Source organism: Aythya ferina (assembly GCF_964211825.1).
Source record: "Aythya ferina genome assembly, chromosome: 2".
Classification (NCBI taxonomy): Eukaryota; Metazoa; Chordata; class Aves; order Anseriformes; family Anatidae; genus Aythya; species Aythya ferina.
The window spans coordinates 149,695,320-149,720,887 of NC_140297.1; the positions used below are offsets into that span (position 1 = coordinate 149,695,320).

The following is a 25,568-nucleotide window of genomic DNA, read 5'->3' on the forward strand; positions in this document are numbered from 1 at the left end:
GTAAGGATTTCAACCCTGAGAAAGCAGCAAACTCCTGGAAGCCCTGAAGTTGCAGCCTCCACCCACAACAATCGGCTGGAGAAGTAGTGAATTATAAATGCTAAACCACAGCTGAACCTCAGGGCTTTCTGCACACAGAACAAGCTTGGTTTGTTTTCTGACAAAAGGTAAGGAGGAAATACGGAATCAGATCTATTCAACATTTTTCCCCTTGGCAGTGGGGAATTGCCTGCACTGGTGACACACCAGTAATGCCAATACTTACTGGAGACTTGGGTTAAATTTATGCTCCCACTACTTGTTTCGTGCCATACTTGTTTTCATGCCTGACCTCAGCATGCCTCTGGCACCTTTCCCTCCTCTCATTCTCATCAGCTGTTCCAAAATTCACAGACCTTGCACAGCCTCTGCTCCAGCAGGGAGGAAGGGGACGGATTTAGCCTTTTGCAGCACTGAAGCTAAGCGATGAGCTACACGTAGGCAGCCGGAGATCCCAGGAGCAATAATCCTGGAGAGACAGCCAGAGGAAGGCGAGAAACAGCTCCTTATCTATTCACAAGGGGTCAGAGAAATCTTGAGGTCAGCAGTGCTCCCAGATATAATTGGGAGTATTTGACAAGACCGAGAAAGAAACCTGGAAGGCTGCTCACCAGTGCGAGTCACCATACGCGCTGTTAGTGACACGGGGCTCCCAGGGGGATCGAGAGAAGAAACTCTGAGCTGAGGCAGAAAGTCCTTGTGGCACTTCCAAGGAGAAAATCAGACTAATGCTGAGGTCAAATACAGAAACGTACCTTGAAGGGACCTAAATTCACACTGCTGCTGTAGAAGGCAATTGGATATTTTTCCTCCTGTTCCCAAATTCCCTCTTGGGACTGCACACCCAGAGGCTTTGGGGTCGGTGTGGGGACTGGGGCACTCCTTTTGCAACAGCCTGAGTTAGGTTGTCAGTAGATCTATTATCTACATTTAATAATGGACACATGTTTAGTATATGGTATAGCAGATCTATAAATCATATATATGATTCATATGTATTTGCTTGCGAGTGTTTTTTTGTTTGTTTTTTTTAACTGAGCTTCTACAAAAGAAGAAAAGTCACAGGAAAACCTCAGCCGTATTTGTCTCCAACTGCAAAGACCGTAACAAGCAGCACCTGGAGGTAAGGCCAATGTGATACATTCCTAGGATCCGATCCATGCAGGTAAACCAACAGTGAGAACACCAACAAGCCAGAGACTTTCCCCTTCCAATAAATCAGATCTAACAGGCTGAGGATGTGATGTCCTCTTCCCACCCGAACCAGCCGCTGGTGACGCTGCTGTTTATGCTGCACCAGGACCACAAACACATCTCACCCCATTTAGGGAGAGGTCGGAGTCACAAGAAGCCTGTGACATTTTCAAGAAGGGTGGACCAGAATGAGTACTTGTAACACTGCCAGCACTTTTGCAGCTACCCATTCCCTTTGTTTCCTTTACTCCATAAAATACTGTAAAAATAGGAAAATTGGGGGTTGGGAGAAGATGTCACTGGCAAAAATCTTTACTTGGCTGGCAATTCTTACATCCCTTGATCCTGAACAAACGAGCTTGTTTCACATTTGTGACACTGTATCTTTACTTGTGCTTTATTAAAAAAAAAAATAATAATAAAAACTCAACCCATTGCCGGGACTTAATGAAATAAAGAAATTGCCGTCTGAAAATAGAAGCTGACTGTATTTAAAAGAGCAGCCGGCTAAAGAAATCAATTTGTTCCATACACCTTTCTCTAGAGTCTTCCACGAAACCCAATAATGCCAGCAAAACCCAATTTCTCCCCATTCAGGTTGCTGTGAAGGATGGGACGATATATTAAGGGGAACTGATGGCTTACACTGTGAATGCAACACAACTGCCACATAACAGTTCAGTGACACCGACCTGGCCAGCGCTAAGGAAGGGCTGGATCACTGCACACAGCCAAAAGCTGCGAAGAGCAAAGGACCAGAAGGTAATTTTCCCAGTAAAAGTAATCAGAAACTGATGGTATTTACAGGTAGAACTGCAGCAGGTTGAAATGCAGCAATTATCTGGACGTGAAGGAAGTGGCAGAGCTCTGCAGCAACACAAATCCACACTCAGGACGGCAGCAAGATAGAGGCAGACCTCTCTGTCTGTGGCATGGATGAGAACCACTCACCATTTCCTGCACCTTCTCCCAGCTTTGCCTCGAGGTTTCATAAAGTCTTGCTGGTGTCCAGCTGGCAGGTCCCACAACCTGGACCACCGCTGACACCCACGGCTCTGGCCCCTCTCAATTCAAGCTGACCTCACTGTAGAAACCTTTCAGATTTCTCAGATTTTTGAAATAAAAGAGATTTTTCAAGACCGTGTCCTTCCCCTAGGTCAAGCAGGAGCCTTTAGCTGTGCTTGCTGCCACAGAGCAAGGCAGGATTTAAGTCTGGAAATGCCTCCTCTCCTACCTGGCATGTATGCAGCCTTCCTTCCCAAAGCAAAACAGCAGCTGCTCAGCAGCAGATCACAGCACGTGCACCAAGAGCCTAAAAGCTACCAAGTACTCAGTCAGCGGGTTGAGGAAAGTTTTTCTCCCTGTGTATGGGCAGTAGGAGAGAATAAAACAGGCCCCCTGCTCCTTACGACTGCTTTAAGGTGATGAGAGAGTTGCCACAGGGTATGCCCCATCACCAAACACAGAATACTGTAGTCCTCCACTGCTCCTATTTGCTCTTTTTACAAGTCAGAGAGAAATGAGTAGGCTGAGAAAGTGACACGAGGGAATTTGCCATGAGTTAAAGCACGGTCATTTATCAGGATTAAATACAAAAACGCAAAGAGTACCCAAGAAGGAATGAACGTGAGAGCCCGTCACATATAAATGGGAACTGGCAAATTATCCAGCAAACAAGGCTTTTGAGGTCAACAACGTAAGTGCAATAATGACCAAATAACCCCCCCCCCCATTATATATGTTTATATATATATATATATAAAATATATATATATATATATATGAAATAAGTGCAATTAAGACTATATATCAGGGTCTGCTATGGCTGCAAGGGAAGATGTATTAACAACTAACATAACATAAGTAACTGGACACTCCACAAAAGCACCGATTTCATATCCCATAGATTTGAATGCAACATGCACTCTAATGGGTTAAAAAAATGCATTTTGTCAGCTTTGCCTTGAACAGCTCACCGTGTTTCAGAGGAAGCAAGAGTTTGTTTCAGGCACGGGTTAGTCACATCCCCAAAATTCCAAAAGGCAGGCTAGATGTTAGAGGAAGTTCTCACACACAGCAATAAAACGGCAACAAGAACGTTTGCTTTCTGGTTTCTCAAACAGCACCATGCCAATTTGAGGAGAAAGAAAGAAAAGGGATGAGGGGGTGGCACAAGGCAACTCACACACGTCCAGCTTTCCTCAATCTGAACCATTTCTTTACCAGAAAAAAAAAAAACAAAAAACCTGCAGAAGATCCAAGGCAGCTTCCTTAATTACCATCTGCATGATATACTTCGCTCATTTTTTCCATTTGCTTTGCCTTTTTGTAAGAAAGGGCTTTCAGTCACACGGGTAAGCTTTAAATAATTTAAGAAACCCTTAAATTCTTCCTGTAAGAAACTGATGTCATTCTTTAATATCAATTATACGCTAAATCAGTGCCCCTGTGTTGCAGAACACACACGATCCCGTTCATTCACGCCTGTTACAGGGAGATCAAAGAGCATCTCATCTACTGCTCTGAAGGGTACGAGCTGCTAAGTAAAAGTTGCCTTTTAAGTGATCTTTCCTAAATCTAAAGCACCCCTCATGGCAGAAAAGATAACTAGCAGGAAAACCTGTGTCCCAATAACTACAAAATGTATTATTTTACACATGAACATAAAGCCTGGCTCAGAGCCTGACTTTTGTTTGTTTTTAATTGACCACCCTAAAAAATGCTTGTGCATGGCAGTTATTCTGCTGTACTACATGCCTAAACACATGCAAATATTGGAAAGCAAGCTTTAATTAGGGCAATCTTTTACTTTACCTTTCCTAGAGCATTAATTAGGGGGAAGGGTAAAGGCAGTTAACTGAATAATTACATTTTTAACGGTAATGCCATTTCCGCATTATGTTTGGACCACAGAATTTAATGCGTGGCACTTTGCCAGGGAAGGGCATAAGGTACATAACATCGAGTTCCTCCAACTGAATGAAGTTGTTTCAGCCTGAAAATTTCCACTCCATTATGATCTAGAAATTATGGAGACTTGTCCAGGTTACCTAGAAATTACGGTGCTCGGGAGACTTTCCACGAGACCAGGCCTTGAAACATTTCTTTGTTCACATTAAGACTAAGTCCCCAAAGTCCCCATGGGGACCACGTCATTCTGAGACCAAAGTCATGATATCAATTTATATTATGAAGCCTGAAGTCACAAGTTTATAGTAATGTAAATAAACCCAAGACCAAGCACTTTGATTTCTTGCAGCAACACATGCCAGCTGCATCACAAGGAGCACACAGAACGTCTGCCACACGAGCAGCTTGCTGGCCTTATGCAATGCCACATCTCAGCCACACACTTTTAGGTTTATTTTTTTACTGTACCAAGAGTACCGGTCGTCTCTGGCGATACTACCTCCTTCACGGGCTTCTCAAGTGGAACCAGTGGCTTAGGGTATCTGGATGCTAGAAGTTTCCAAAAGCAAGACGGTGATAAGTCATTACTCAAAGTGATCCAACCCACACTGGAGCACCTGCCAGCAAGGAGAGAACCTAGACATGCAGTAAGGAGACCGGGTTTCTCTAGGGCTTACGCTCGTTCCACTTGATCTTGAATGCTTGCTGACTTTCCTCTGCAAAAACATTCAGCTGAATTTCTGCATTTAAGCACAGAACCCAGACTGGGTTCTGTACAATTTCAGAATAGGGAAGGAAACCAAATGACAAGAGCAAAATCAGCACGAATTTCAGCAAGCAATACCTTGCTGAACATGGTTTACAGGCAGACAGTTACAGTGACATATGACAGTTTGAGAGAGCAACTTCAGGATAGTTTTACCAGGAGTGACCAAGTACCAGCTTCCTTTTTTATGGCATTAAACCCCACTCCCTTCAATACTCAGGTAATGTACAGCCCTGTCCCAAGGTATTACCTACGTTAGCATGGGAAAAGTAACCCTCAGTGAGTTTAAAATAGAAAAAGAGAATCACCAAACTTAATCTAAGTTAAAACATGATGAAAAAAATCGATATAGTAGGCAGTTTCCATAAGATACTACATGGTTATTGAGATGACAGCATGATGAAAAGTCTGACTCTCCTAAGCCACTTACGTTTACAGCTTTACAGTTACTTGAGGAAAAAAAAAAAAAAAAAAAAAAAAGAGTCCAAACAAATCATAAGCACTCAATTGTAATAACGCTTAAAGAAACGTCAGATTGACAAATACAACACAGCAGTGCTAAAATGAACAGTGGAAATAGATTTTCTACCACCCACGAGTACATTTTGGAGATGAGATTTTGATCATGCAGTTTTTACTTTGGAGTTCTGGCATTCAGTTGTGTGGTTTGTTTGTTTGTTTTTTTTTTGTAATCATACTTTCATTCTCGAAAGGTTTCTCATGGAATACCTCTCAATTAGATGTCAAATGCACGAAACCCCTTATCACAGGGAATCAAGCAGCGCACCCATCTTCCCAAGTGCTTTGCTTTTCCTGATAACGGGCATCCATATTCTTGGAGACAGGACTGTGAGTGAAAAGAATCTAAAGAAAAAATAACTGAATTTCATAGTAAATCAGAATTCATTCTAGAGACAAAGAGGAGCTGGAACTCCCACCTCTGTTAGCTGAGAGCAGCTGTAGGGTTCGCTTCACAAACAACACCTACCCTGGTCCTTGACAGTGAGGTGAGCACCTGGTGAGCCCCAGCAACCCAAGCAGAGCAGCAGGCAGAGCTTTGTCCTTTAGCAGCGAGGCCTGGGAAAGCCACGGTGGATTTACGCATTGGATATTCTACCTATGGCAGAATATGGTAGCTATGGGACTGAATATAGCTTCCCATTTCTCCCTCTCCTCACTAAGTCTCAAGGAAGCTAGTGTCAGAGCAGCTACAGAAAAGATTCAACTCAAAACTGCCTCACTGTTCTCTTTTTGCTGGCAAAATGACATCAATTTCAAGCCAATGGATTCAATATTAGCATTAACTAACATCTGGGGTGAGTGGTCTTCTGTAATAGTTATCACCACAAGTGATAAAATACTTTGCATTGCACAGATGAGCACTGTATGGAAATACAACATGTAGATGCTAAAGAAAATGATGAGCACTCCTTCAGCACTCCTTCTGGACTCTGCCTTCGTGAAAAGGCTCGATGGTTTAGGGAAAAAAAAAAAAAAAGAATTTGGGAAGCAAAAAGAGAAGTAGTGGATGTTTCCATCTGAACCTCATCATTCATCACTGAGTATTTTTGCCTCAGCACCGAGATTAGCAGTAGCCTCTGTGTATGCACACAGGCAAGCCAGTAAGAGTTTCTCATTTTATCAGCCTGCTAGAGCACTTCAGCTTGCAAATTACACGCTTCCCAGCAGCCTGCCAGGAGACCTTCTCCTAGAATAGCAGTCAAACAAAGTAAAGAAACAACTGAGTGACCCAGGTCACAGCACAGCAGAGGTGGATGACCCATCTCCACGTGCAGCTCAGGGCGTATCCGTGCACATTTGGCCTGTTGTGCACACAGAACTGCCCCCATAGGGTGCCAAAGCACACTAGCAGGGCTGTTCCCTCTTCCCCCTGCTCAAACTGGGGAATTCTCCTACCTTTTCATTGGAAAAAATCACTCTTTAGACAAGACAAGCGGAGCCAGGAGGATCAAATCACACTTTGTTAACATAGCTTACGCTGTACCAAAAAGAGGTACTAAGACCTGGGTGGTTTCTAAGCCACCAGGCAGATGCATTTATATTAGCACCAAGCGTCTGACTCATAATAAAAGGAATTGTTTTTCACACTAGGTCATGTTTGAAGTGACCAAAAACTTCAGCGAAATCCATTTGTCTCTGATGGCATTTGCAGCCTTCCAAATTAACTTCCCTCTGTGAACTGTGGAAGCAGTGGCATCGAGACTAATAATCCTTGTGCTACTCCAGGGAACCAGAGATTTCACACCAGATCATAAAACAGAGATGCTTCTTGTGACACCAAAGTTAAGATTTCACACAACACCGGCTAAAAGTTGGCAATTACCTCAAGAAGATCTTGCTCCAGCTGTCAGACCGACCGAACACAGCGGTGGCGCCCTTCACGCACAGCGCTAACTTCTTCACACCCAACACATGAACATTTTTCTAGCAGAACACACTGCTTTGGTCAGATAATTTACTAAATCACACAGAGCATCACATACCGGTGCCTGCAAAGAGAATCTAGCTACAGACTGCATTCTGCAGACCTGACCTTAACCCAACAAAAACAGCTGTCAGGAATACACCGGCACTAAGTTTTTTGCATGTGTTCCCATTAACACACAGCCTCAACAACCAGAAATCCTCCGAGCTCCTACATTTCCGAAGGCCTTTTATTTCGTAATCATATCACAAAACCCTAATATTTAAAAAATAAAATGCAAATTGGTGTTTTCAAGGATTCTTTTTTCCATGTACATGCATAATTCTAACAGGAGCTGTTTTCCCATCTCTGCAAACAAAGACGGAAAAATAACTGAATCCCTCCCTACCACGACCTGAGAGGCACTAGATAGCTGTTGTGTTAGTATTGTTAGTGGAAAAGCGTTATGTTTTGGCTCAAGAATATTTTAAACCAGCACAGCTATAAGAACAGCAGCACCCTTAGCACACCTGCTGTGTAGTTGTTTCTTACCTACGCAAGTCAAACACTTCGGTCATTTTCCTCCTGCTTACTGGGCTTGCTGCACTGCTTCTAAGTGCTTCCACAAATCATTTTCAAATATACACTGGAAACTAAAGGCAGAAAACCAGAACATAAGCCCCTCTCCTTCCTCCTCAAACCCCTCACTTTTGATACGAAAGGTTAGAAGCATGAAATCACTCTCTACATTGCCAGTATGTTTTTTTTTTTTTTTTAATCTTTCCATCTCTCTGTGTAAGAAAGGAGCAGAGGGAAGGAGGATTTCACTATGTTGCCAAGAAAATGAAACCTTGATCACGGAGCACCACTTCCACAAACAGGAGAGTGGCACTACTGCAGTTTAAAGGAATCGGCCAATTTGCTACTTCGGTGTTTCTGTAACTACGAAAAAGAAAAACACAAAATATTTGTATTCAAGTCCACATTCATCATCTCCATCTGCTGCAGCTGACATGCTTACAAGAAACACAAGCTGAAATTAAAAAAAAAAAACTGTTCTGAAACTCATCTTGGTAAAAGGTGAGACCCTATACACCTTTCCAAGAAAAAAAGGGAAGAAAAAAAGACTTTAAGGAAAACAGAAAACTAAATCCAGGTAGGAAGGTCTTGCAGCTGTCTTCAGAAAGAGCAATTTAGTGATGTTTTGACATCACTAAAGTGACAGTTAGCACTAAGACAGTTAGCAAAATATAGACTGCAGTCTAAATCAGGACACTTCTCAGAATATCTTTTTAACACAGTTCCATCAAGATTCGGTTTCATATTCTCCCCCCCAGGTTCTCCTACGCAAAAGCTTCCTAGTGTTTGAAGTCAGGCTGCCGGGTAAGCCCGGCTTCGATAGCCATCCTTGAACACAAGCTCACAGATCCGTGAGCAGCGCAGCCTCCTGACCGAAGCCAAACATTAAACAAACAAACTCATTTCGCTGTTTGTTAGTACAGCAAGTTTTCAGCTGCTTTCTGGAGGCTGAACTGTTTACACCCGCTGCTAGCGCCCAGCACCTGGGAGCAGAAGACACGTGTGGTGGCAGAAACCCTTCCGAGCCCCCGTCTCAAACCTCTCCCACCTCCAGGCTGTGCGACCACAGGGCAACCCGAGGCATTAAGCAGCAAAAGACTCGAGACTCACCTAACTCAGAGGTGGATGGCTACGGCTCACCTACCTGAGGACTGTTCTTCGGCGGAGCAGCCACGGCAGCGGCCGGGTTTCCCTCTAGCCTCTGCCATTAGGGGAGGCCACAGATAGTGTGTCCTGTCATAGCTCGCGCTAGGGCAATTAGGTGGTGGGACCGCATCCTCCCGCTGGTAGGCCTGCGAATGGACTGGGGAGCAGGCCCCATTGGGTTCTTGGTGTGCCCAGGTCTCCCCATATTGCTGACAGCTTCCCCGAGCTGTTATGGGGTCTGTTAGGGCACAGAAGAGGCAGTGAAGGAAGAAGGTCAAAACTTAACCCAGGAAGGACCACGTTAGGAGGGGTATGGACTAAAACCTCCCTTTCCATATGGAAGTATGAAAAGATCACAGGCACAAAACAAACTTGACAGAACTGTGTGTGCATTTCAGGATTGAGGACAGGCTGATTTTCCGGACTGCAATAGGACAGAGGAACTTGCTCAGCAGACAGGTAAGGGAATTTGGAGGCTGCATTCGGATCACACCTCATTGGAAATCAAACTTGCAATCCGATCTAAAGCATCGACCACCTAGAGCTACAGCGTGCTGCCACAGGATGAAAAGATAAGAGCAGAAACGCAGCGTTCCCCAAATCAGTTTAACTACCCTGAACTGATCAATTGTGAAAAACAAAAGTGACATTAACAGATTGGAGAAAGCACTAGGAAAGCGGGGCACAAATCCCTCCTCACAATCACAGCCCGAGCACCTAGTTACATCATTCCTACAGTCACCATTTTAACAGCAGGCAGGGGCAAATGTACAAAACATTATCTAATCATAACGAAGCACATGAAGCACAGATTATCATCATCTAGCCCAGAAATCGTGTCATTTTCTTTCCAGCGCAGCCCTTCTACTCTGTGTGCTTCTGCCACTGCCTGGTGTTGTGAGCTACGATGCACACCTGACGATCCTGAGGAGCCTGGCTCTACGTTTGCTTCCCTTCGTCCCATAAAACATGAATTCTGTCAATACCGACCCTGCCCTCGGAGCTCCCCTCCTTCCCTAGCCCAGGACAGCTCAAACACCTGCACACCAAAAAAGAACCCAGTGCTTTGGCGGGCGCCTCTAAAAAAAGCCCAGCACCTGCATCTGCACTGAATGATTTCTGTGCCACGTTACCTCTCTCATTCACGTGATTTTAGCTCTCTAGAATATCACAGAACATACAAGAGGTACACACTCTTGGTTTAAGGTATTTTTTGGCTAATTTTTATTCAAAAGACTTTCTAGAAGCTCTTCTTGGCTATGTCTTTTTGTCAACAACTTGTGTAGAAAAATCACTTCTTAGGGAGAAAAGCTGACAGCTCATATGCTGTAGTCAGGTAAAAAAAATAAAAAAATAAAAATGAATGGAGCTGGCTAAAGGAAGAAGTTATTTTCCTAAAAATCAAGTTACCAGCAGCAGGGAAGATCAAAAATCTGACTCCACAGACTGAGGTCTGATGGCATCACTGCACTTTGGCAACCCTCACCTGTGGGACTACAAAGCACAGACCTGAGGTTTCGCTGAAACTCTCCCCCCAGCGAGATGAATGGTTACAATTTCTGGCACAAGTGAACTACGATTTCCACTACCAGCATATATCCGCAGTTTAGTCTTAAGTCTCATGCAGTTATGTCTCTGAACTTAAACTAATGCTTTTGTCACTCCGTCTTTCAGATCCTAAATTATCAGATAGTCACAGTACCTTATAGAAACAGACTCCCATACTATAGCTAACAGCAGCTGAGCAAGCAGATATTAAATAGGACCATCTGTTGAATTATCTCTGTACAAACCTCGAGACATTATACTGAAATATGTTTTAAAGGTTTTGATATCCCCAACACGATCCCCTGGTGATACAGGAGCCCTGTGAAAAACCTACTTTCACCTGAGCAGTAACTGTCGGGATAGAAACTTGTACAAAAACCTACGGCAAGAACCTTTCAGATGCTGAGAAGGATCCTTAGGAAGAGCATTAGTTGTTAGTACTCAAAAGTTAGGGTCAATTGACAGCTTAAGGCATGCTTTCTGACTGGGAAACAAACATAACCAATCCCTGCTCTGCAAAACAGCAGCACTGCTCCTAAAACAAGCTATTTACATGAACTGCTCTTGCTCTGTTTGCATGCAGGTGTACTACAGACAGCACTGAGGAGGCACCTGAAAAGGGTCTGCTTCTTTGTGGAAGCAGCACTCCTTCGGCTGCCCCTTCAAACTGGTTTCTGCCCACCCGGAGCTTTCCTCAAGACATGTACAGATCAGCCACGAGCCACAGAAATGCCCTTTCCAAGGGCACGCTACGACCAAAGTCACAGAGGCCTAGATCAAATGCACGCTGGGCTCTGAAGTGCCTGCTGTCATCTCGGCCGCAATAGGTACCGTAAATTACAGCTGAGCATCAGAAGCACCGCGCCTGCAATCAACGGGATCTGATTTGGTCACGTTTTTGATCCGTGCATGCAAAGTGCCAGGTTGGAAGGAGCAGTGGGATCAAGGAGAAATCAGTGCGGATTATTTTAGCCGGTGTTTTGCTCACAGACACACCTAGAAACCTCCCCAGCACGCGTGTACCTGCCCGCGGAGGGTGAATTACAGCCAAGCAGCCCTTGGCAGGCACCCTCACGCCAGCAGCCCTGTACACGGGGCAGCACAACTCCTGAACGAGCTCCAGCAGCAGCCCAGGATCTCTTTGGAGATCTGAAACCTGCTGTAGCAGCACTGGGGCACTTTGTACACGACACTGCTCCTGTTTGAACACCTTTCCCACAGCCTTCAGGACACCTCACAGGACAGCCAGCACCCAGCAAAACCCATGGGGCTGAAGTGGCGAAGGCGGGGCGGATGGTTCTGGAAACTGAACCCGTGTGGGGCAGCCACGTGGAGCTGTGGGGCAGCCCGGCAGCTTTCTCGACGCCTCGGCCCCGCTTTGCCCCTCAGCCAGCCCCACACGGTGCCGGGCACCCTACGCGGGGCTCACCTTGGGCGATGGCGATGGACTCGAAGCGGTGCAGCTCCCGCAGCAGGCAGCTCCGCTCGGTGGAGTGCAGGCTGTAGATGAAGTCTCGGGCTCCCTGCGCCGTGTTCAGCGCCTCCATCGGCTCCTTCTTGGGGTGGGTGCCCAGAGCCCGGCCGGGAGGAGGAGGATGAGGAGGAGCCCCCCCCCCGGGCAGGAGCAGCCCCTGGGTGCCGCCACAGCTCAGGCTGCCCAAGCGGCGGTGGAGGTGGTGGTGGTGTTGGCAGCAAAGCGGCGGGGCCCTCAGCGAGCCCAAGCAGGGCGATGAGGAGGGCACGGAGGCGCCGGGGCCCCCCGGCCGCCCCAGCAGCAGCAGCGCCGCCCGGCCGAGCCGCGCCGACATGGGGCAGGGGAAGAAGGCGCCCGAGACGCCCGGGCGGTGCCGCTGCTCCGCTCCGCCTCAGCCGCCCATGGCCCCATGGAGGGAGGGAGGGAGGGAAGGGAGAGGAGGAGGCAGCGCCACGCAGGCGCGGGGCGGCGCCGGGCGGCAGCGCGGCCTCGGTCGCCCCCTCAGGGAGCCGCGGCGAAGGGCGGCGGCTGCTGGGCGAGGCGGCTGTGAGGGGGAGATTAGCCCCAAAGAGCCTGGCCGGGCGGTGTTGCCTCAGAGAGAGCCGAAGAAACTCGGTCATAAAGTGAAACAACACGGAACAGTCCCCTCACAAACCTCCCCCTCCTCCCCCTCCAGCCTCAGTACCGTACAGCCGCCCCCATTCACAGAATCACAGAATTTCTAGGTTGGAAGAGACCTCAAGAACATCGAGTCCAACCTCTGACCTAACACTAACAGTCCTCCACTAAACCATATCCCTAAGCTCTACATCTAAATGTCTTTTAAAGACCTCCAGGGATGGTGACTCCACCACTTCCCTGGGCAGCCCGTTCCAATGTCTAACAACCCTTTCGGTAAAGAAGTTCTTCCTAAGATCCAACCTAAAACTCCCCTGGCTCAACTTAAGCCCATTCCCCCTCGTCCTGTCACCAGGCACGTGGGAGAACAAACCAACCCCCACCTCGCTACAGCCTCCCTTGAGGTACCTATAGAGAGCGATAAGGTCGCCCCTGAGCCTCCTCTTCTCCAGGCTGAACAAGCCCAGCTCCCTCAGCCGCTCCTCACAGGACTTGTTCTCCAGGCCCCTCACCAGCTTCGTCGCCCTTCTCTGCACCCGCTCAAGCACCTCGATGTCCTTCTTGTAGCGAGGGGCCCAAAACTGAACACAGTACTCAAGGTGTGGCCTCACCAGAGCTGAGTACAGGGGGACAATCACTTCCCTAGCCCTGCTGTACCTGTTCCTAAGGTACCTCCTAACCACTAGGATTTACTTGCACGTTTTCCCTGCCCACACACTGGCCTCCAGCCTCATGCCAAGCCAGTGAAAAGAGCAGCAGTGTTTGCTTCCCCATTCTCCAGGCCCTTGCCCTGAAGTATTGTGGCATTGCGACATCGGTTTCTGCTTCAGCACACTTGAGTAGCTGAGTATAGTATCTGTAGCTAAAGGAGGCAGGGTGATTTTTTAAGTTATTTTTTATTTTTAGGTACACATTTAGGACAAACACAGTTCACAACTGAGGAGCTGAACCCTCAGGAGCTGAGGGTTTTTTAAAACTGGATTGTGAGCGCTCTGTGAGTGCTCCCTGGTGCGTGCCCTGTGCTCGGGGTTAATTCGGGTGCTCTTTGTTCAAAGCACAGTGTTCAGCTATTATTTTTTATAATTAGACTGCAAAGAACCTAAATAACCACAACCACAAGGGGCTCGCTTATGCAATGATGCAATAAGCATCATTGCTTATTGCTTATTGCTCCCTTATTGCTCATCATAAGCCTAGCTGATTGAATACCAAGGTAAGTGACAGCTGAAGGCACCCACCTGAAGTTCATGGCTGCATCTAGTTCTTTTAATACTGAGCTAAGAGACTTCTGGAGGCCGGTAGCAGTCCAGGTGGGTTTTTTTTTGGCTATCTGGAGGCTGCCACTCTGCACGGAGAAGTTAAAACTCTGACAAAAGTTTTCTGTCCTATTCCACCACTGCAAAGCTAACGTGTGGTACAAAGGCAACGATCTCGTAATAAACAGAGGCATCTAATGTACAGTGTGTGTTCGATATTATGGACATTTACATAAAGTATATGTATTGTAGAGAGGGAGAAGAAAGTGAGAGCAGAAATACAGACAACAGGTCATAAAGGCCATATAAAGGTCATATGATGCTATAATTTTCATCCCATTACATAAACATTGGAGATAGGTGGATGTTGGCTACTGTTTCCAGCTGAATGCATTTTTGCCATAGAGACAATAGGTCCTGTATCTAACGCAATTTTTTTCCAGTTCTGTATCTCATTTTTCTGTAACTCTTCCAATGCTTGCTCCTCACCCAGAGCCACTAAGCCTCTGATAATCCTTAGAACTCTATTTGACTTCCCAGAGGTTTTGTGGAAAAAATGATACCTCCTACTTTTCAGAGGCAATATGGTAATATTTTTGAGTTCTAGAGAACTATAGCAACGCAGTTCATAGAGGTGTTCAGAGATGCTGGTAAAAAGGTCCTTAATCAAACAACTTTTTCAATAAAAATGGATGCTTTCATGCAAAAATGCAGGACATGAAATGGGATTGTCAAAAATCTGAAAAATTGGCATCCAAAAAATTAGGAAAAAAAAAAATTCAACTTCCCAGACGTCAAACCTATACTTCAATTTGACATATTTCTGTTTATGATATATTTTTTATATCTGATTTTATGTTTGTACTGCTTGATGCATCAGACTACAGAGAGCAAAGAAGGAAGATGGGACTGTGTGCTAGTGTAGAGCTCTGATTGAAATGAATCTGAAACCAGTGACAACAAATTGCAGTTTTACAACACAGCCCTTAGGAATTTGCAGTGGAGTAAGACCAACCATACAGAGAGATGGCAAGGGCATTGTTTAAGTGGACATATTACAATACTATTATGAAAATAAAATCATTACTCATGTGAAGATAGGGATCAGGGTTTAGCAAGCTGTAAATTCTTATACAGGCAGAAGCTGTGGCTTATGCCTCTCCAAGCCTTTAAAGCAGCATCAAACAAACTGGAATAAAAATGTCATCAGAGGAACTGTTCTGCAATGACATGGAATGAACTAGATAACCTAATAAGTTTTTTTCCGTATTTCTTTGTTGGAACCTTTTATTTTGTGAAAAAGTGAAATTGAAGCCATTGGTTAGTCTGACACTTTAATTAATCTGACAGTCTATTTAACTTGGTTCAGCAGGTGGTGTAGAGTAGCTTTCATTAGTTCCAGACACTCCAGCAGAGCTTTTGAAACTGCTAGAGTGCCTGTTTTCTCACAGTGATCTGAAAACGTCGAAGTTTCCCTTTATTGTTTTCTTGCTGGTAGGTTAATTTCTCCTAACGTGACTTATCATACCAATGACCAAACTAATAAAGGTAGTTTATACACCAAATGACAGAAGGAGGAGGAAATAGTTTACAATACGATATGAAAAACATTACAATGCTAAATCCTAAAAGCTAGAAAAGTGCTGCTGCAGGAATGAGCAGAAAACTGCTATCCATCTTTAAACACGGCTGAGGATCATGGCAGACAGGCCCTGAATATAAGTTCCATATGTAACACTATACCTGAAACGGATAGTACGTTGTTTGGATATATAAACATGAGGTTATCAAATGCAAGATGAGAAGAAACACTTTTTCTGTCTTTTGGAATAAATGCTTGTAGAATATTTTATTCAGTTGCAGTGTCCTCAGTCCAAGATAAATTGAACATAGCTCAGAAAAACACTGTGAGAATCATCAAAGGTTTGGAAAAACGCAGAGGTGCCAAAGATCAATTTACTCAGTTTATCAGCTGGAAGTTTGGGGATTAACATAAACATAGTCTTTAAGTAACTTCAAAAATAAAATTTTCAACACACAATGCAATCATATATCAATTGATGTATATCAGTATTGATGTATAACATGTCTTGAAGCTGAGACTAGGCAGAATCAGACTGCCTACAAAATGTTAACAGTGAAAATAATTTTACAATTACAATACACCAAGAAAGAATAGGGAATGTTAAAGAAAAGTAGTATATAGAGCTCACATTTGGACGCATTTTGCTGTTTTCTAACATTTATTTTTCAGAAAAAGGCCTAGATAGTCTCAAAAGATCTTTGGGAATGACCACTGTACAGGTGGTCTCCTGCATCACTGTAAAACTGAGACTATCGTCAGGTGGCACTTGAACATAATTTTAGGTTTATGGCATTCTTTTAGGGATATCTAAAAAAGCATAGCATGAGCTACAGTGACTCTGAGGCTTTTTTCTGACATGTTATGAGGACCGAGCCGTTCCTGCACAGCTCTGAAGTCAGCCGAACAAACAGATGCTGTAAACCACCTTTGCCCAGCACCTTCATCCTGCTCCTAGGTGCTGAGGTAGTGTATCATGCAAATGATACCACACCATTATATTTCCTCCAAAGAAGAAAAGATAAAGAGAAAAGATAAAGCTCTCAAAGTGCTACTAAGCAGCTGGATTAGGACTTTGGAGACATTCGCTGCTTTATAGGGGAAAATGGATGAGGAGATCTATCACCACCCCATCATGATAATTTTTTTGTTGTGACTGAAGCAGCCATACCCATATGCTATAGGAAATATTTCCGTCAGCATTAACCATGTTGCCCCTTGATCCCACTTACCTCTGTTGAACCAAGCTAATTAATGACAGAAGATAAGAGTTAAATACTACTAGAAGGGCAGTCCAAGCTGTTGTTCAGCCCATTTTCACATTCAGTGAAAGAAAGGAGTGATGAACAACAGCTTTGTTACCACTCTCCAGAGGTTTTCAGGCAATTTTATATCACATATTTCTCCGTCTACCTTGGCTTTCCTCAATCTTCATCAGTTGCTTTTTCTCTCTTACTTGCTCACTTTCTACTCTATGAGTTCTTCCCTCATATTATCCCGTTAAAACATACTCAACCTGACTTTTCCTAGTATATTACCTTAAACGGCCCTATGGCTACTCTTTGAAGGCTTTCACCTACCCACTGTTGCTCCTTGCTGGTCCTCTCTTTTTCCAATGTAAGCCGCTCTTGCCAGCCCTGCTGAAGTTCTTCAGCTCTCCATTTCACCCTTTCTTCTCTCTCCAAGAACTGAAGCTTATCTCTTAGCAACTTCTTTCCACTCTAGCATGCAAATTGTGTGTTCAGCCCTTCTTTCTCTTCAACATGTGTTTGGTTTAGCTTTGGGCCTCTGAAGAGCATATATGTAGTCCTGAGGTGCCTGCTTTACATACAAGTCCACATCCAAGTGCCTTCCTCAGGATTTCAGCAGTGGTCCGCCCCTCTTCAGATACCACTTCACTTCAGGCTAACAGTACTAACCCTTGCATGCCGTCAACTCCCATGTCATGGCATGTTTTCTTTCAAGGAGCTGAGCTGACTTTTCTTCACTATGTTAAATTGATATTTAAGTGTCATGAATTGCAGAGGATGTAGAGCAAAACAAAGACTAAAAATAAGTAATGCCCAGGTCTAAAGTACAAAAGTAAGTTATTCTGCCCGATGTCTAACACAGCTACATTCTTACAGAAACTGGTACCCTTCCTTAGCTCCTTTAAGAAGTTGAACAGCGTAATACCCCATCTTTCTTTCCAGCAAACCTTCAGAAAAAGATTCTGCCCCTTTTTCCTTCCTACCCTCCTTTAATTCCTTTCCTTTCCTGTAACTCCTTTTTCCTATATTTCACCACTGAAATCATAGTGGATATGATAAAGAATTAATTGTCTCCTTATAAGGATGGGTATGTATTTGAAACTCCTTGCCCCATTTCTTCTTGTTTGCTGGGAAAGCATCTTGTCACTTTGTCATCCCATGGGGTCCCTCGGTAACAGTGGCAGGTGAAATCCCTTATAATGAGGTTCTCAGAACGAGGTTTTCAATCTCCATTTACTCACGTTAGCAGTTTGAAGCTGCCTCATTATACAAAAGCAAATCATAGGATTGCAGAATATCTCCAGTTGGAAGGGATCCACATGGATCACAGAGTCCAACTCCACTTGGGGCCACCCAGAAAAACAGACTGTGTCCAAGTGTTGTCCAAACACTTCTTGAATTGGGGCAGGCTCGGTGCCATGCCCACTGCCCTGGGGAGCCTGTCCCAGTGCCCGGCCACCTCTGGGTGCAGAACCTTTCCCTAACCCCCAGCCTGACCCTCCCCTGTCCCAGCTCCATGCCGTTCCTTCGGGTCCTGTCACTGTCCCCAGGGAGCAGAGCTCAGTGCCTGCCCCTCCGCTTCCCTCCTGAGGGAGCTGCAGGCCGCCATGAGGCCTCCCCTTGGCCTGCTCTGCTCTGGGCTGAACAAACCAAGAGACCTCAGCTGCTCCTCATACATCCTGCCCTTTAGGCCCTTCATCATCTTTGTTGAACTCATTTAGGCACTCTCTAACAGTTTTATGTCCTTCTTATACTGTGGCACCCAAAACTCAACACAGTACTTGAAGTGAGGCTGCACCAACACCGAGAAGAGCAGCTGGCGGTGCTGGGCCTGGGGCACCCAGGGTAGGGTAGGCCCTTGGGGCTGCCAGGGCACGCTGCTGGCTCATCTGCAACTTGCCATCAACCAAAAACCCCCCAGATCCCTTTCTGAGGGAAATATTATCATATACCATAGTAGTGTGACTCTATAATTGTAAAATTTCGTAGCCTCAACTCATTTTGAAAATTCCATTTTTAAAGTCATGATATATTAAGTTCTGTGGATACAGACCAGGATGACAACCAAATATCTGATTCTATCAAACGTGTAGTTTTCAAAAAGGAAATAAGCAGATGTGAGACACCAAAAAAAAAAAAAAAAAAAGTTTTACTGTAAAGTGATTTGTATCCTCATAGTCTGGCAATGTCAGAGTCCTCTTAATCAGTGAATATGAACTCTGTTCTTAGCAGGATCACATGCATATATATATATAAATAAAATTTTCAAAAAAATCAAGAATCAGGCTAAATTAGAATCCACATTTAGAACTTCCCTGATGAATAGCTGCTGTGCAGATTTAAATGCTGGATTAATTCATTAGAAGAGTGGCAATGTATTTTTAATTACTATCAATTTAAAATTCAGAATGCTTGCACTGTTCCAGGGAGGTCTTCAAAAGTTGTACTGTGTACAAAATGCTCTCGTTATGTCATTGAAATTTTTATAGAGGCTGTATAAATCTATTTAAAATAAAAAGATGTATGATAACAGAAAGGTGGAAAGGGAAGAAGAGCAGGAACAGATGGTTTGTAAGATCCTGATGATGCTTTATGCTAATATTTCATTAATCAAGAAAAAGAAGAGGCTACAGACAGTTGATAAAAGCTACAGAGATTCAGTCATATAGTTATCTCCCAAGTGTGCAAGTGCCTGTCAAATGCTGAATCCACTGTCACACCAAATGATGTTCTTAACGTGATTTTAAGCTATGGTGGATTTATTTTTAATTAAGTACTGAATTTCCATACAAATGAATAGAGTTAGAAAATAATTGAAAGTCTTAAGACCTCTTTCCCTTAGCAGTAAGAAAAACAAATAATCTTTCCGAGTATATGAGTTAGAAGGTAGAGAGCATTTTATTTTTAAGATGGCCGCTCACAGAAAATAATTTGAATATGTTTGTTCTGCATGCAATTCTGACTTCTGTGCAGATAAAATCATGAATAACTTCAGCAGACTGTTTATGACATTGTATTCACCCTACCATCAAATTCGACTATGAAAGGGTGCATCCAGAGATTGTTTTGAAAGAGAAACTCCTTCACCTCCAGAAAACAAATGCAGATGCAGTTTGACTGAATCCATAGTGAGCAAAAGTCACTGCTCTGCAATGGCTAGACCAGTATCACAGCCTGAGCTCGTTCCTGGAGAACTGCATTTTGTATCTAAATAAAAACAGTCTTGTTGGTCAGAAGTAGCTGTATGAATGCACTATTTCACTGTTACTTAGGGCTCATTGTTAGTAATCCTTGAGAGTACTTTTGCTGTTCCTGTTGTATAAGCAAACCAGAAGCCAGAAATGAAGTCTTGCCTTGTCACTAAATCCAAAATAATCCAATGAAGCTAATATCCAGCTTTAACAAGAAAGGTAAGGCTATTGCACTCATTTTGTAACACTAGAATGTATTCTGCAAAAGTTAGTATTCATTATGTTGTCATATTTTACATGATAATGTACTTTCTAAATAAGCAGAAAAAAGAACCTGGTGTCATTCCCAAAATTCAGATACAACAGCCTTGTACAGGAGACCTGGACAAGCAGCTGGCAGATGGAATTCTCCTCCTAAACTCGTCAACAGAGGCAGAAAACTGGCAATACTCCTTGTCACCACATATGAGATTTTGGGCAGAAAATCTTGGCCCCATTCCCTGTGTTCTCTCCAGGTCCACCCTCACCCTTTGTTTTTTCCCTGCACTGTTGCTGAGTGTTGCCATCAAACAATATGCAAGGTGTGAAATCTGTCCTCTGTGAGCTCTTCAAGGAAATGTGCTGAGAGGAAGAGTAAGTCAAAGCAATGGAAGAAACTTAGCACAACTGTTATCAAAATTAAATGTTAAAAATTTGGAAAAGAGAATTACCATTATGAGTCAAGACTGAAGCCAAATTTTAGTCACAAGCCACTTTATATGGACAGCAGGACCACTTTATATGGACATTTACTCTATATCTGCCTGTTGTGGAATTTGTGAAATTCATTCAAAGGTTAAATATTGGTCTCTATCAAAGAATTGATGTTTGTGGACTAGAGGAATAATAGGCTACATGAACAATGTCAAATCCAATGCTTCAGGTCTCTGGCATCCTATGCTATTTCTTTGGAAAAACTTAATGTGAATACACAAGCAAATAATCCTCTTTAATAAGAGGGAAAGCTTGCTGCCACTCGTCCATTTGTCAGTGTTGAAATCCAAGGATTTCAATGTGTTTTTAAACTGCTTATATGCTTATAACTCTTGAATTTTTCAGCACCTCGATAACTTGTGGGAGAATGTAGCGCTGAATAAAGCAATCCATGTTCTCTCAGACAGAGAAGGGCCACTGTTCAGGGTAGCTAAATATTGGCAGGTCAGCCTTGAGTCTATTTATTCCTAATGCTCTAGGCCACTATTTGTACTCTTGTTTTTCTTTTTGCTCTCAGTCTACAGCAAAGACTCTGTGAATTAATTTCTTTTCAAATATGGATTGAATAGATCTACAGAGTGTGCATGCAGGCAAAGCATGCATTATCTGATGGTGCTACATCATCTGAAAATGTGTTTGTTGATTTATTGACCTGCTGTACAAGAATTCTTTTCAAGATTTTTCTTTTAAAAGAAATAGATGGGGGGTAGGGAATAATTTGCCTTTATGAGGATTTATGAATTACGTAGATGTTTGTATCTGATAAACAAACAGAGGGTTTGAGCCAAACATTTAGGTGCCTGAAGGTAAGTAGGTTCAGTGAAGCTATGATGCATTTATCACACAACACAATACTCTGTGACCTTTCAGTTCATAGTATTGCCTAAACTGGAAAATGAACTGCAAATTCATTTTTTTCTTTTCTTTTCTTTTCTTTTCTTTTCTTTTCTTTTCTTTTCTTTTCTTTTCTTTTCTTTTCTTTTCTTTTCTTTTCTTTTCTTTTCTTTTCTTTTCTTTTCTTTTCTTTTCTTTTCTTTTCTTTTCTGTACTGGTATGTTTTTTTGTTTGTTTGTTTAGTCCACTTTCTTTGTATATGCTTAAACACTTACAAGAGATAAATATATATATCTACTAAAAAACAAGTCCCAAGTCCTCAACATTTAAAACTGCTCGCCCATAGCAAGAACAGATGGAATCTGTCCTACCTGATTTCTTTACAACTGTCTTTTCCAAGAAGCTATTGATTTTCTTTTATTACTGTGTTTCAGCATTGCCCAGATCTCAATGCTCTCTTTCAGTGCTGAGCATGCCAGGTCATCTCTTTCTTGCATTTCAGCTTTGTGCTGCCTCTTGGAAGTTCACCTGAAACACACGTTAACTGGATCAGCAGCATCAGCGTTTACGGTTCTGACTCCGTGCTACCCTTGCAGGTTTTCTGTCAGCAACCTTAGGCTGTCTGGGCTCCAGTTCCCTGTCTGTGCTTTACTGTCTAAAAAGAGCAGGATATGTTTGCCTAAACTTCAGACTTCCATGGACTATAATGAGAGACTGGTTTAGATATCTGTGATGGCATCTACAGCGTAGGTGTCTGGGCTTTAGCAGATGAGGCTTAGTCAGAAACACCTTTAAAACACTGATATGCTAGCTTTTCCTCAGAATCTACTTTTATTTGCTCTGCTTTTTCTACTGCAGGTCCTGGGTAGGATTTTAAACCTGGTCAGCATCATGCTTACTCTCCAGCAGGAAATAAACACACAGGACATCAGGACACAGGCTCAGCACATAGGATTTCAGCTGCTCTAGTGATTTTTGCAGAACGAGGGATGCTACATCTTGTGCCAGACACTCAGCAGAAGATAAAACCCACAACCCAGGCTAACTTCAGCAATATTTATCCTGTTCTTTTACACTCTTCACTTCTTAATTAATACAGAATAGAAACTTGTTTTGACAGTTCAAGTTGGTATCTGAAGAATACCTGATTTTTTTTCCCAAAACTTAATATTTTGGCCAGGAAAAAAAAAAAAAAAAAAAGTTGATAGGCCGTTGATAGGCCTTTGTGTGTGGATTGTAACTGAGATACAACCACTTTGGAGTTGCTAATTATAACCATAGGAGTTATTTGTTGATACAAAGCATCGTTCTTTCCTGTTTAATTGCTACTAAGAAATATGATGTTTAAGTGGCTTACAAAATTGTTCCTATAGCATGTCTGAAAGTACTTTGTGCTTGACAAAAATGGGTGATAATGCAGACGTGATGCTGTGGACATAAGGCAAATGTTCACCTGTAGACGTATTAGGGATATGGTATTCTCCAGAGAACCAGCTTCCAAACTGGAAATTGCAATGCCAGTAGCAAATGGAATCATGAAGTTTTGCTCTTGGTATTGCTATAAGCAATACAGTTATGATTAGTAACATAAACAGTTATGATTAGTAACACAGCAGTGGTATTATCAGTCATCATAACACAATTTTTCCAGATTTCTGCCTCTTCCATATGCAAGCTAGTTTTATGACTGCATAAGTAGAAAGAACAAACTCTTCAATATGTATGAGAAAAGCCCACAAGTGTATTCACTTGTGTTCATTGCTTATATCACCTCTTCATTTTTGCAATTCTATAAAGTTACCACTCTCTCTTGAAAAGAAAAACAAACTCCACAGGCACAGATAGCAATGAACATGATAGCTGAGACTTCATTGTTTAGCGTGTGGCATATTCACCATAAACCAGGATTTTCAGAAACATTTTTAAGCCTAGTAAAGTACAAGGGTTTATTTATGTATTTATTTTAATTCAGTGGTGTATATCAGACCCCAAAAAATGGATGTGAAGAGTTTCATAACTGGAGAGTCTTGGACTCCAGACATGAAATTGCCTTTGGTTTTCCACAGTAGAGGAAGTTGTTGCTTCCATGACTGGGTAATTTCATTACCAAAACTGTTTCTGGCCAAAGAGATCTATACACACACACAATGGATATTGGGTATAAAATACGAGACATGCAGTTCATTAACACATGTATAAACTGGGGATAGCTTCAGAGAATTAGCACTGGGGCTTGTAACGTACATTCTATTCATATTTTCAAGGCTTTTATCGTAATCACAGTAACAAAAAACTTACATAAAAAGAACAAAAAAATACCATTATGTAAACTTCAGACTTGAGAATTCAAAAATCCGGCTGTACTGTATCACTGTACCATGAGAATTATATTAAAACTATTAGTGTTTGCACAAATTGTATTTTTACTATATGTTAGGAAGACCTTGAAACTGCTTGCGCACAGCTTTCAGGTTTGCTTAGTGTTACAATCCTCATCAGCTTCAAATGATATTAGGGGGAACCTCTGCATTCCCAAAAATCAGATGGCAACAGAGACACCAGAAAACTAGGGCTTTGTGTACGCTAATTTGATGGTCTAATGCAGAGCAGCCTGGTAGTACATGTACTTGTGATGATTGTGACGTTACAACTGTGTTTGTAAATATTATTTATAATCACACACATAAATTAATGTTCCTAGAAGTGGTTTAACCAAACTTTGACAAATTTCCAAGCTATCTAGATAAACTTTCCATCTCAGTGGTTTTCAGAGTACATTTGAACTTAAATACAGATTTAAGACTTAATTACTGAGATAAGCTTAGTACCACATATATTGTGATAAGTGGCGAAATCAAGATCAAAGGCTTATTTTATAGTTATGATAAGGCCCTCTTAAGCCACCCTGAAAATATATATAAAATGTACAGAAATGGAATCTGCACCCTTTAAAAGCTCTATTACTCTGCTATTGTGCAATAAAAGCATCTTCCTGTACAAGGAAGTGTAAGATCTAAGAATGTAATTGAGAAAAAATCAAACCTTCAAGAGCTGTTAAGAGAACTCTATGTAACACTGTCAGTCAGGATCATCTAGAAATTTGCACATTCCCATATAAAATACAAAATTATGTATAAAATATGCTACAGAACTTGTTTTGATTTCTACTTGTGTATGCACTTCACCTCTGGGCATGTTCTCTCTTGTTTTGGCAGATCTGGCTGAGACTTCTCATTTTCCAGAACCATTCCCAGCAAATCATCAGAAAGGAATTTCTCAGTAGCAGATTTAACATCTAAAGACAAATTACACTTTGTGTAGGATTCCTTTATAATCACAAAATGAGTGAAGAAACTTGGCTCAGATTATCGAAAGATATTCTGTAGGGATCCAATTACACATAAAGTATAGAATTGATACCAGATAGGCAAAAGTATGGAGTGTAGGAGTATGGGAGAATATGCATACTCATGAGCGTGTAATACATAATCATCTGTAAGAATTAAATTACAGGCACTAATTTTTAATCTGTCATAATGGTTCAAATGGTTCTTAGCTGCAGAAGTATGATTGCTCTTGCTGCTGTGAATTCGGTGAGGGAATAAGGCCCTGACTCAGAGGGTTGTGTGCCAGAGAAGCCTGGAATTGATGGTCCCATGGACAACCCTGATACGGAAACCATATGAAATGTTGGTGATGAGAGAATATGTAGCAACCAAGGATTCCCAAGTGAATTTCCCCTTGCTCATCTGATGATACATTTATTATGTATATTATTATATACACTATGTACTTCAAAGCTGTAGATAAACATCAGAGAAGCAATTATTAAGATGGGGAGGTGCTTCCACTTCATTTGGCCCTTTCAGAAGCCAAAGCTCACAGCTGTAGATTTGCACCATGATTAATGTGCAGGTGTACCTTGTAGTATGATCTGAAGGGCACGCACGCTCCCCAGACGAGAATCTACTGGGCAGAGGGACAGCCCTGCCAAGGAGATGCC

General features: G+C 42.9%; 1 protein-coding gene across 2 annotated transcripts in view; it reads right to left on the reverse strand.

The window, feature by feature from the left end:
* The window catches only part of TMEM65 (transmembrane protein 65), a 33,902-nt gene extending 21,417 nt beyond the window's left edge, over window positions 1-12,485 (reverse strand). Inside the window, exons 1-2 of one of the 2 annotated variants that reach the window (XM_084509679.1) lie at window positions 12,037-12,485; window positions 9,058-9,297 (exon numbers count right to left, since the gene is read on the reverse strand). In XM_084509679.1, the coding sequence (XP_084365805.1) occupies window positions 9,058-9,297; window positions 12,037-12,415 (619 nt within the window). In that variant the 5' untranslated portion in view covers window positions 12,416-12,485. Of the gene's footprint in view, window positions 1-4,611; window positions 4,693-9,057; window positions 9,298-12,036 lie in introns of both variants that reach the window. The other variant, XM_084509680.1, reaches the window with a different exon arrangement.
* Window positions 12,486-25,568: the final 13,083 nt, after the last annotated feature.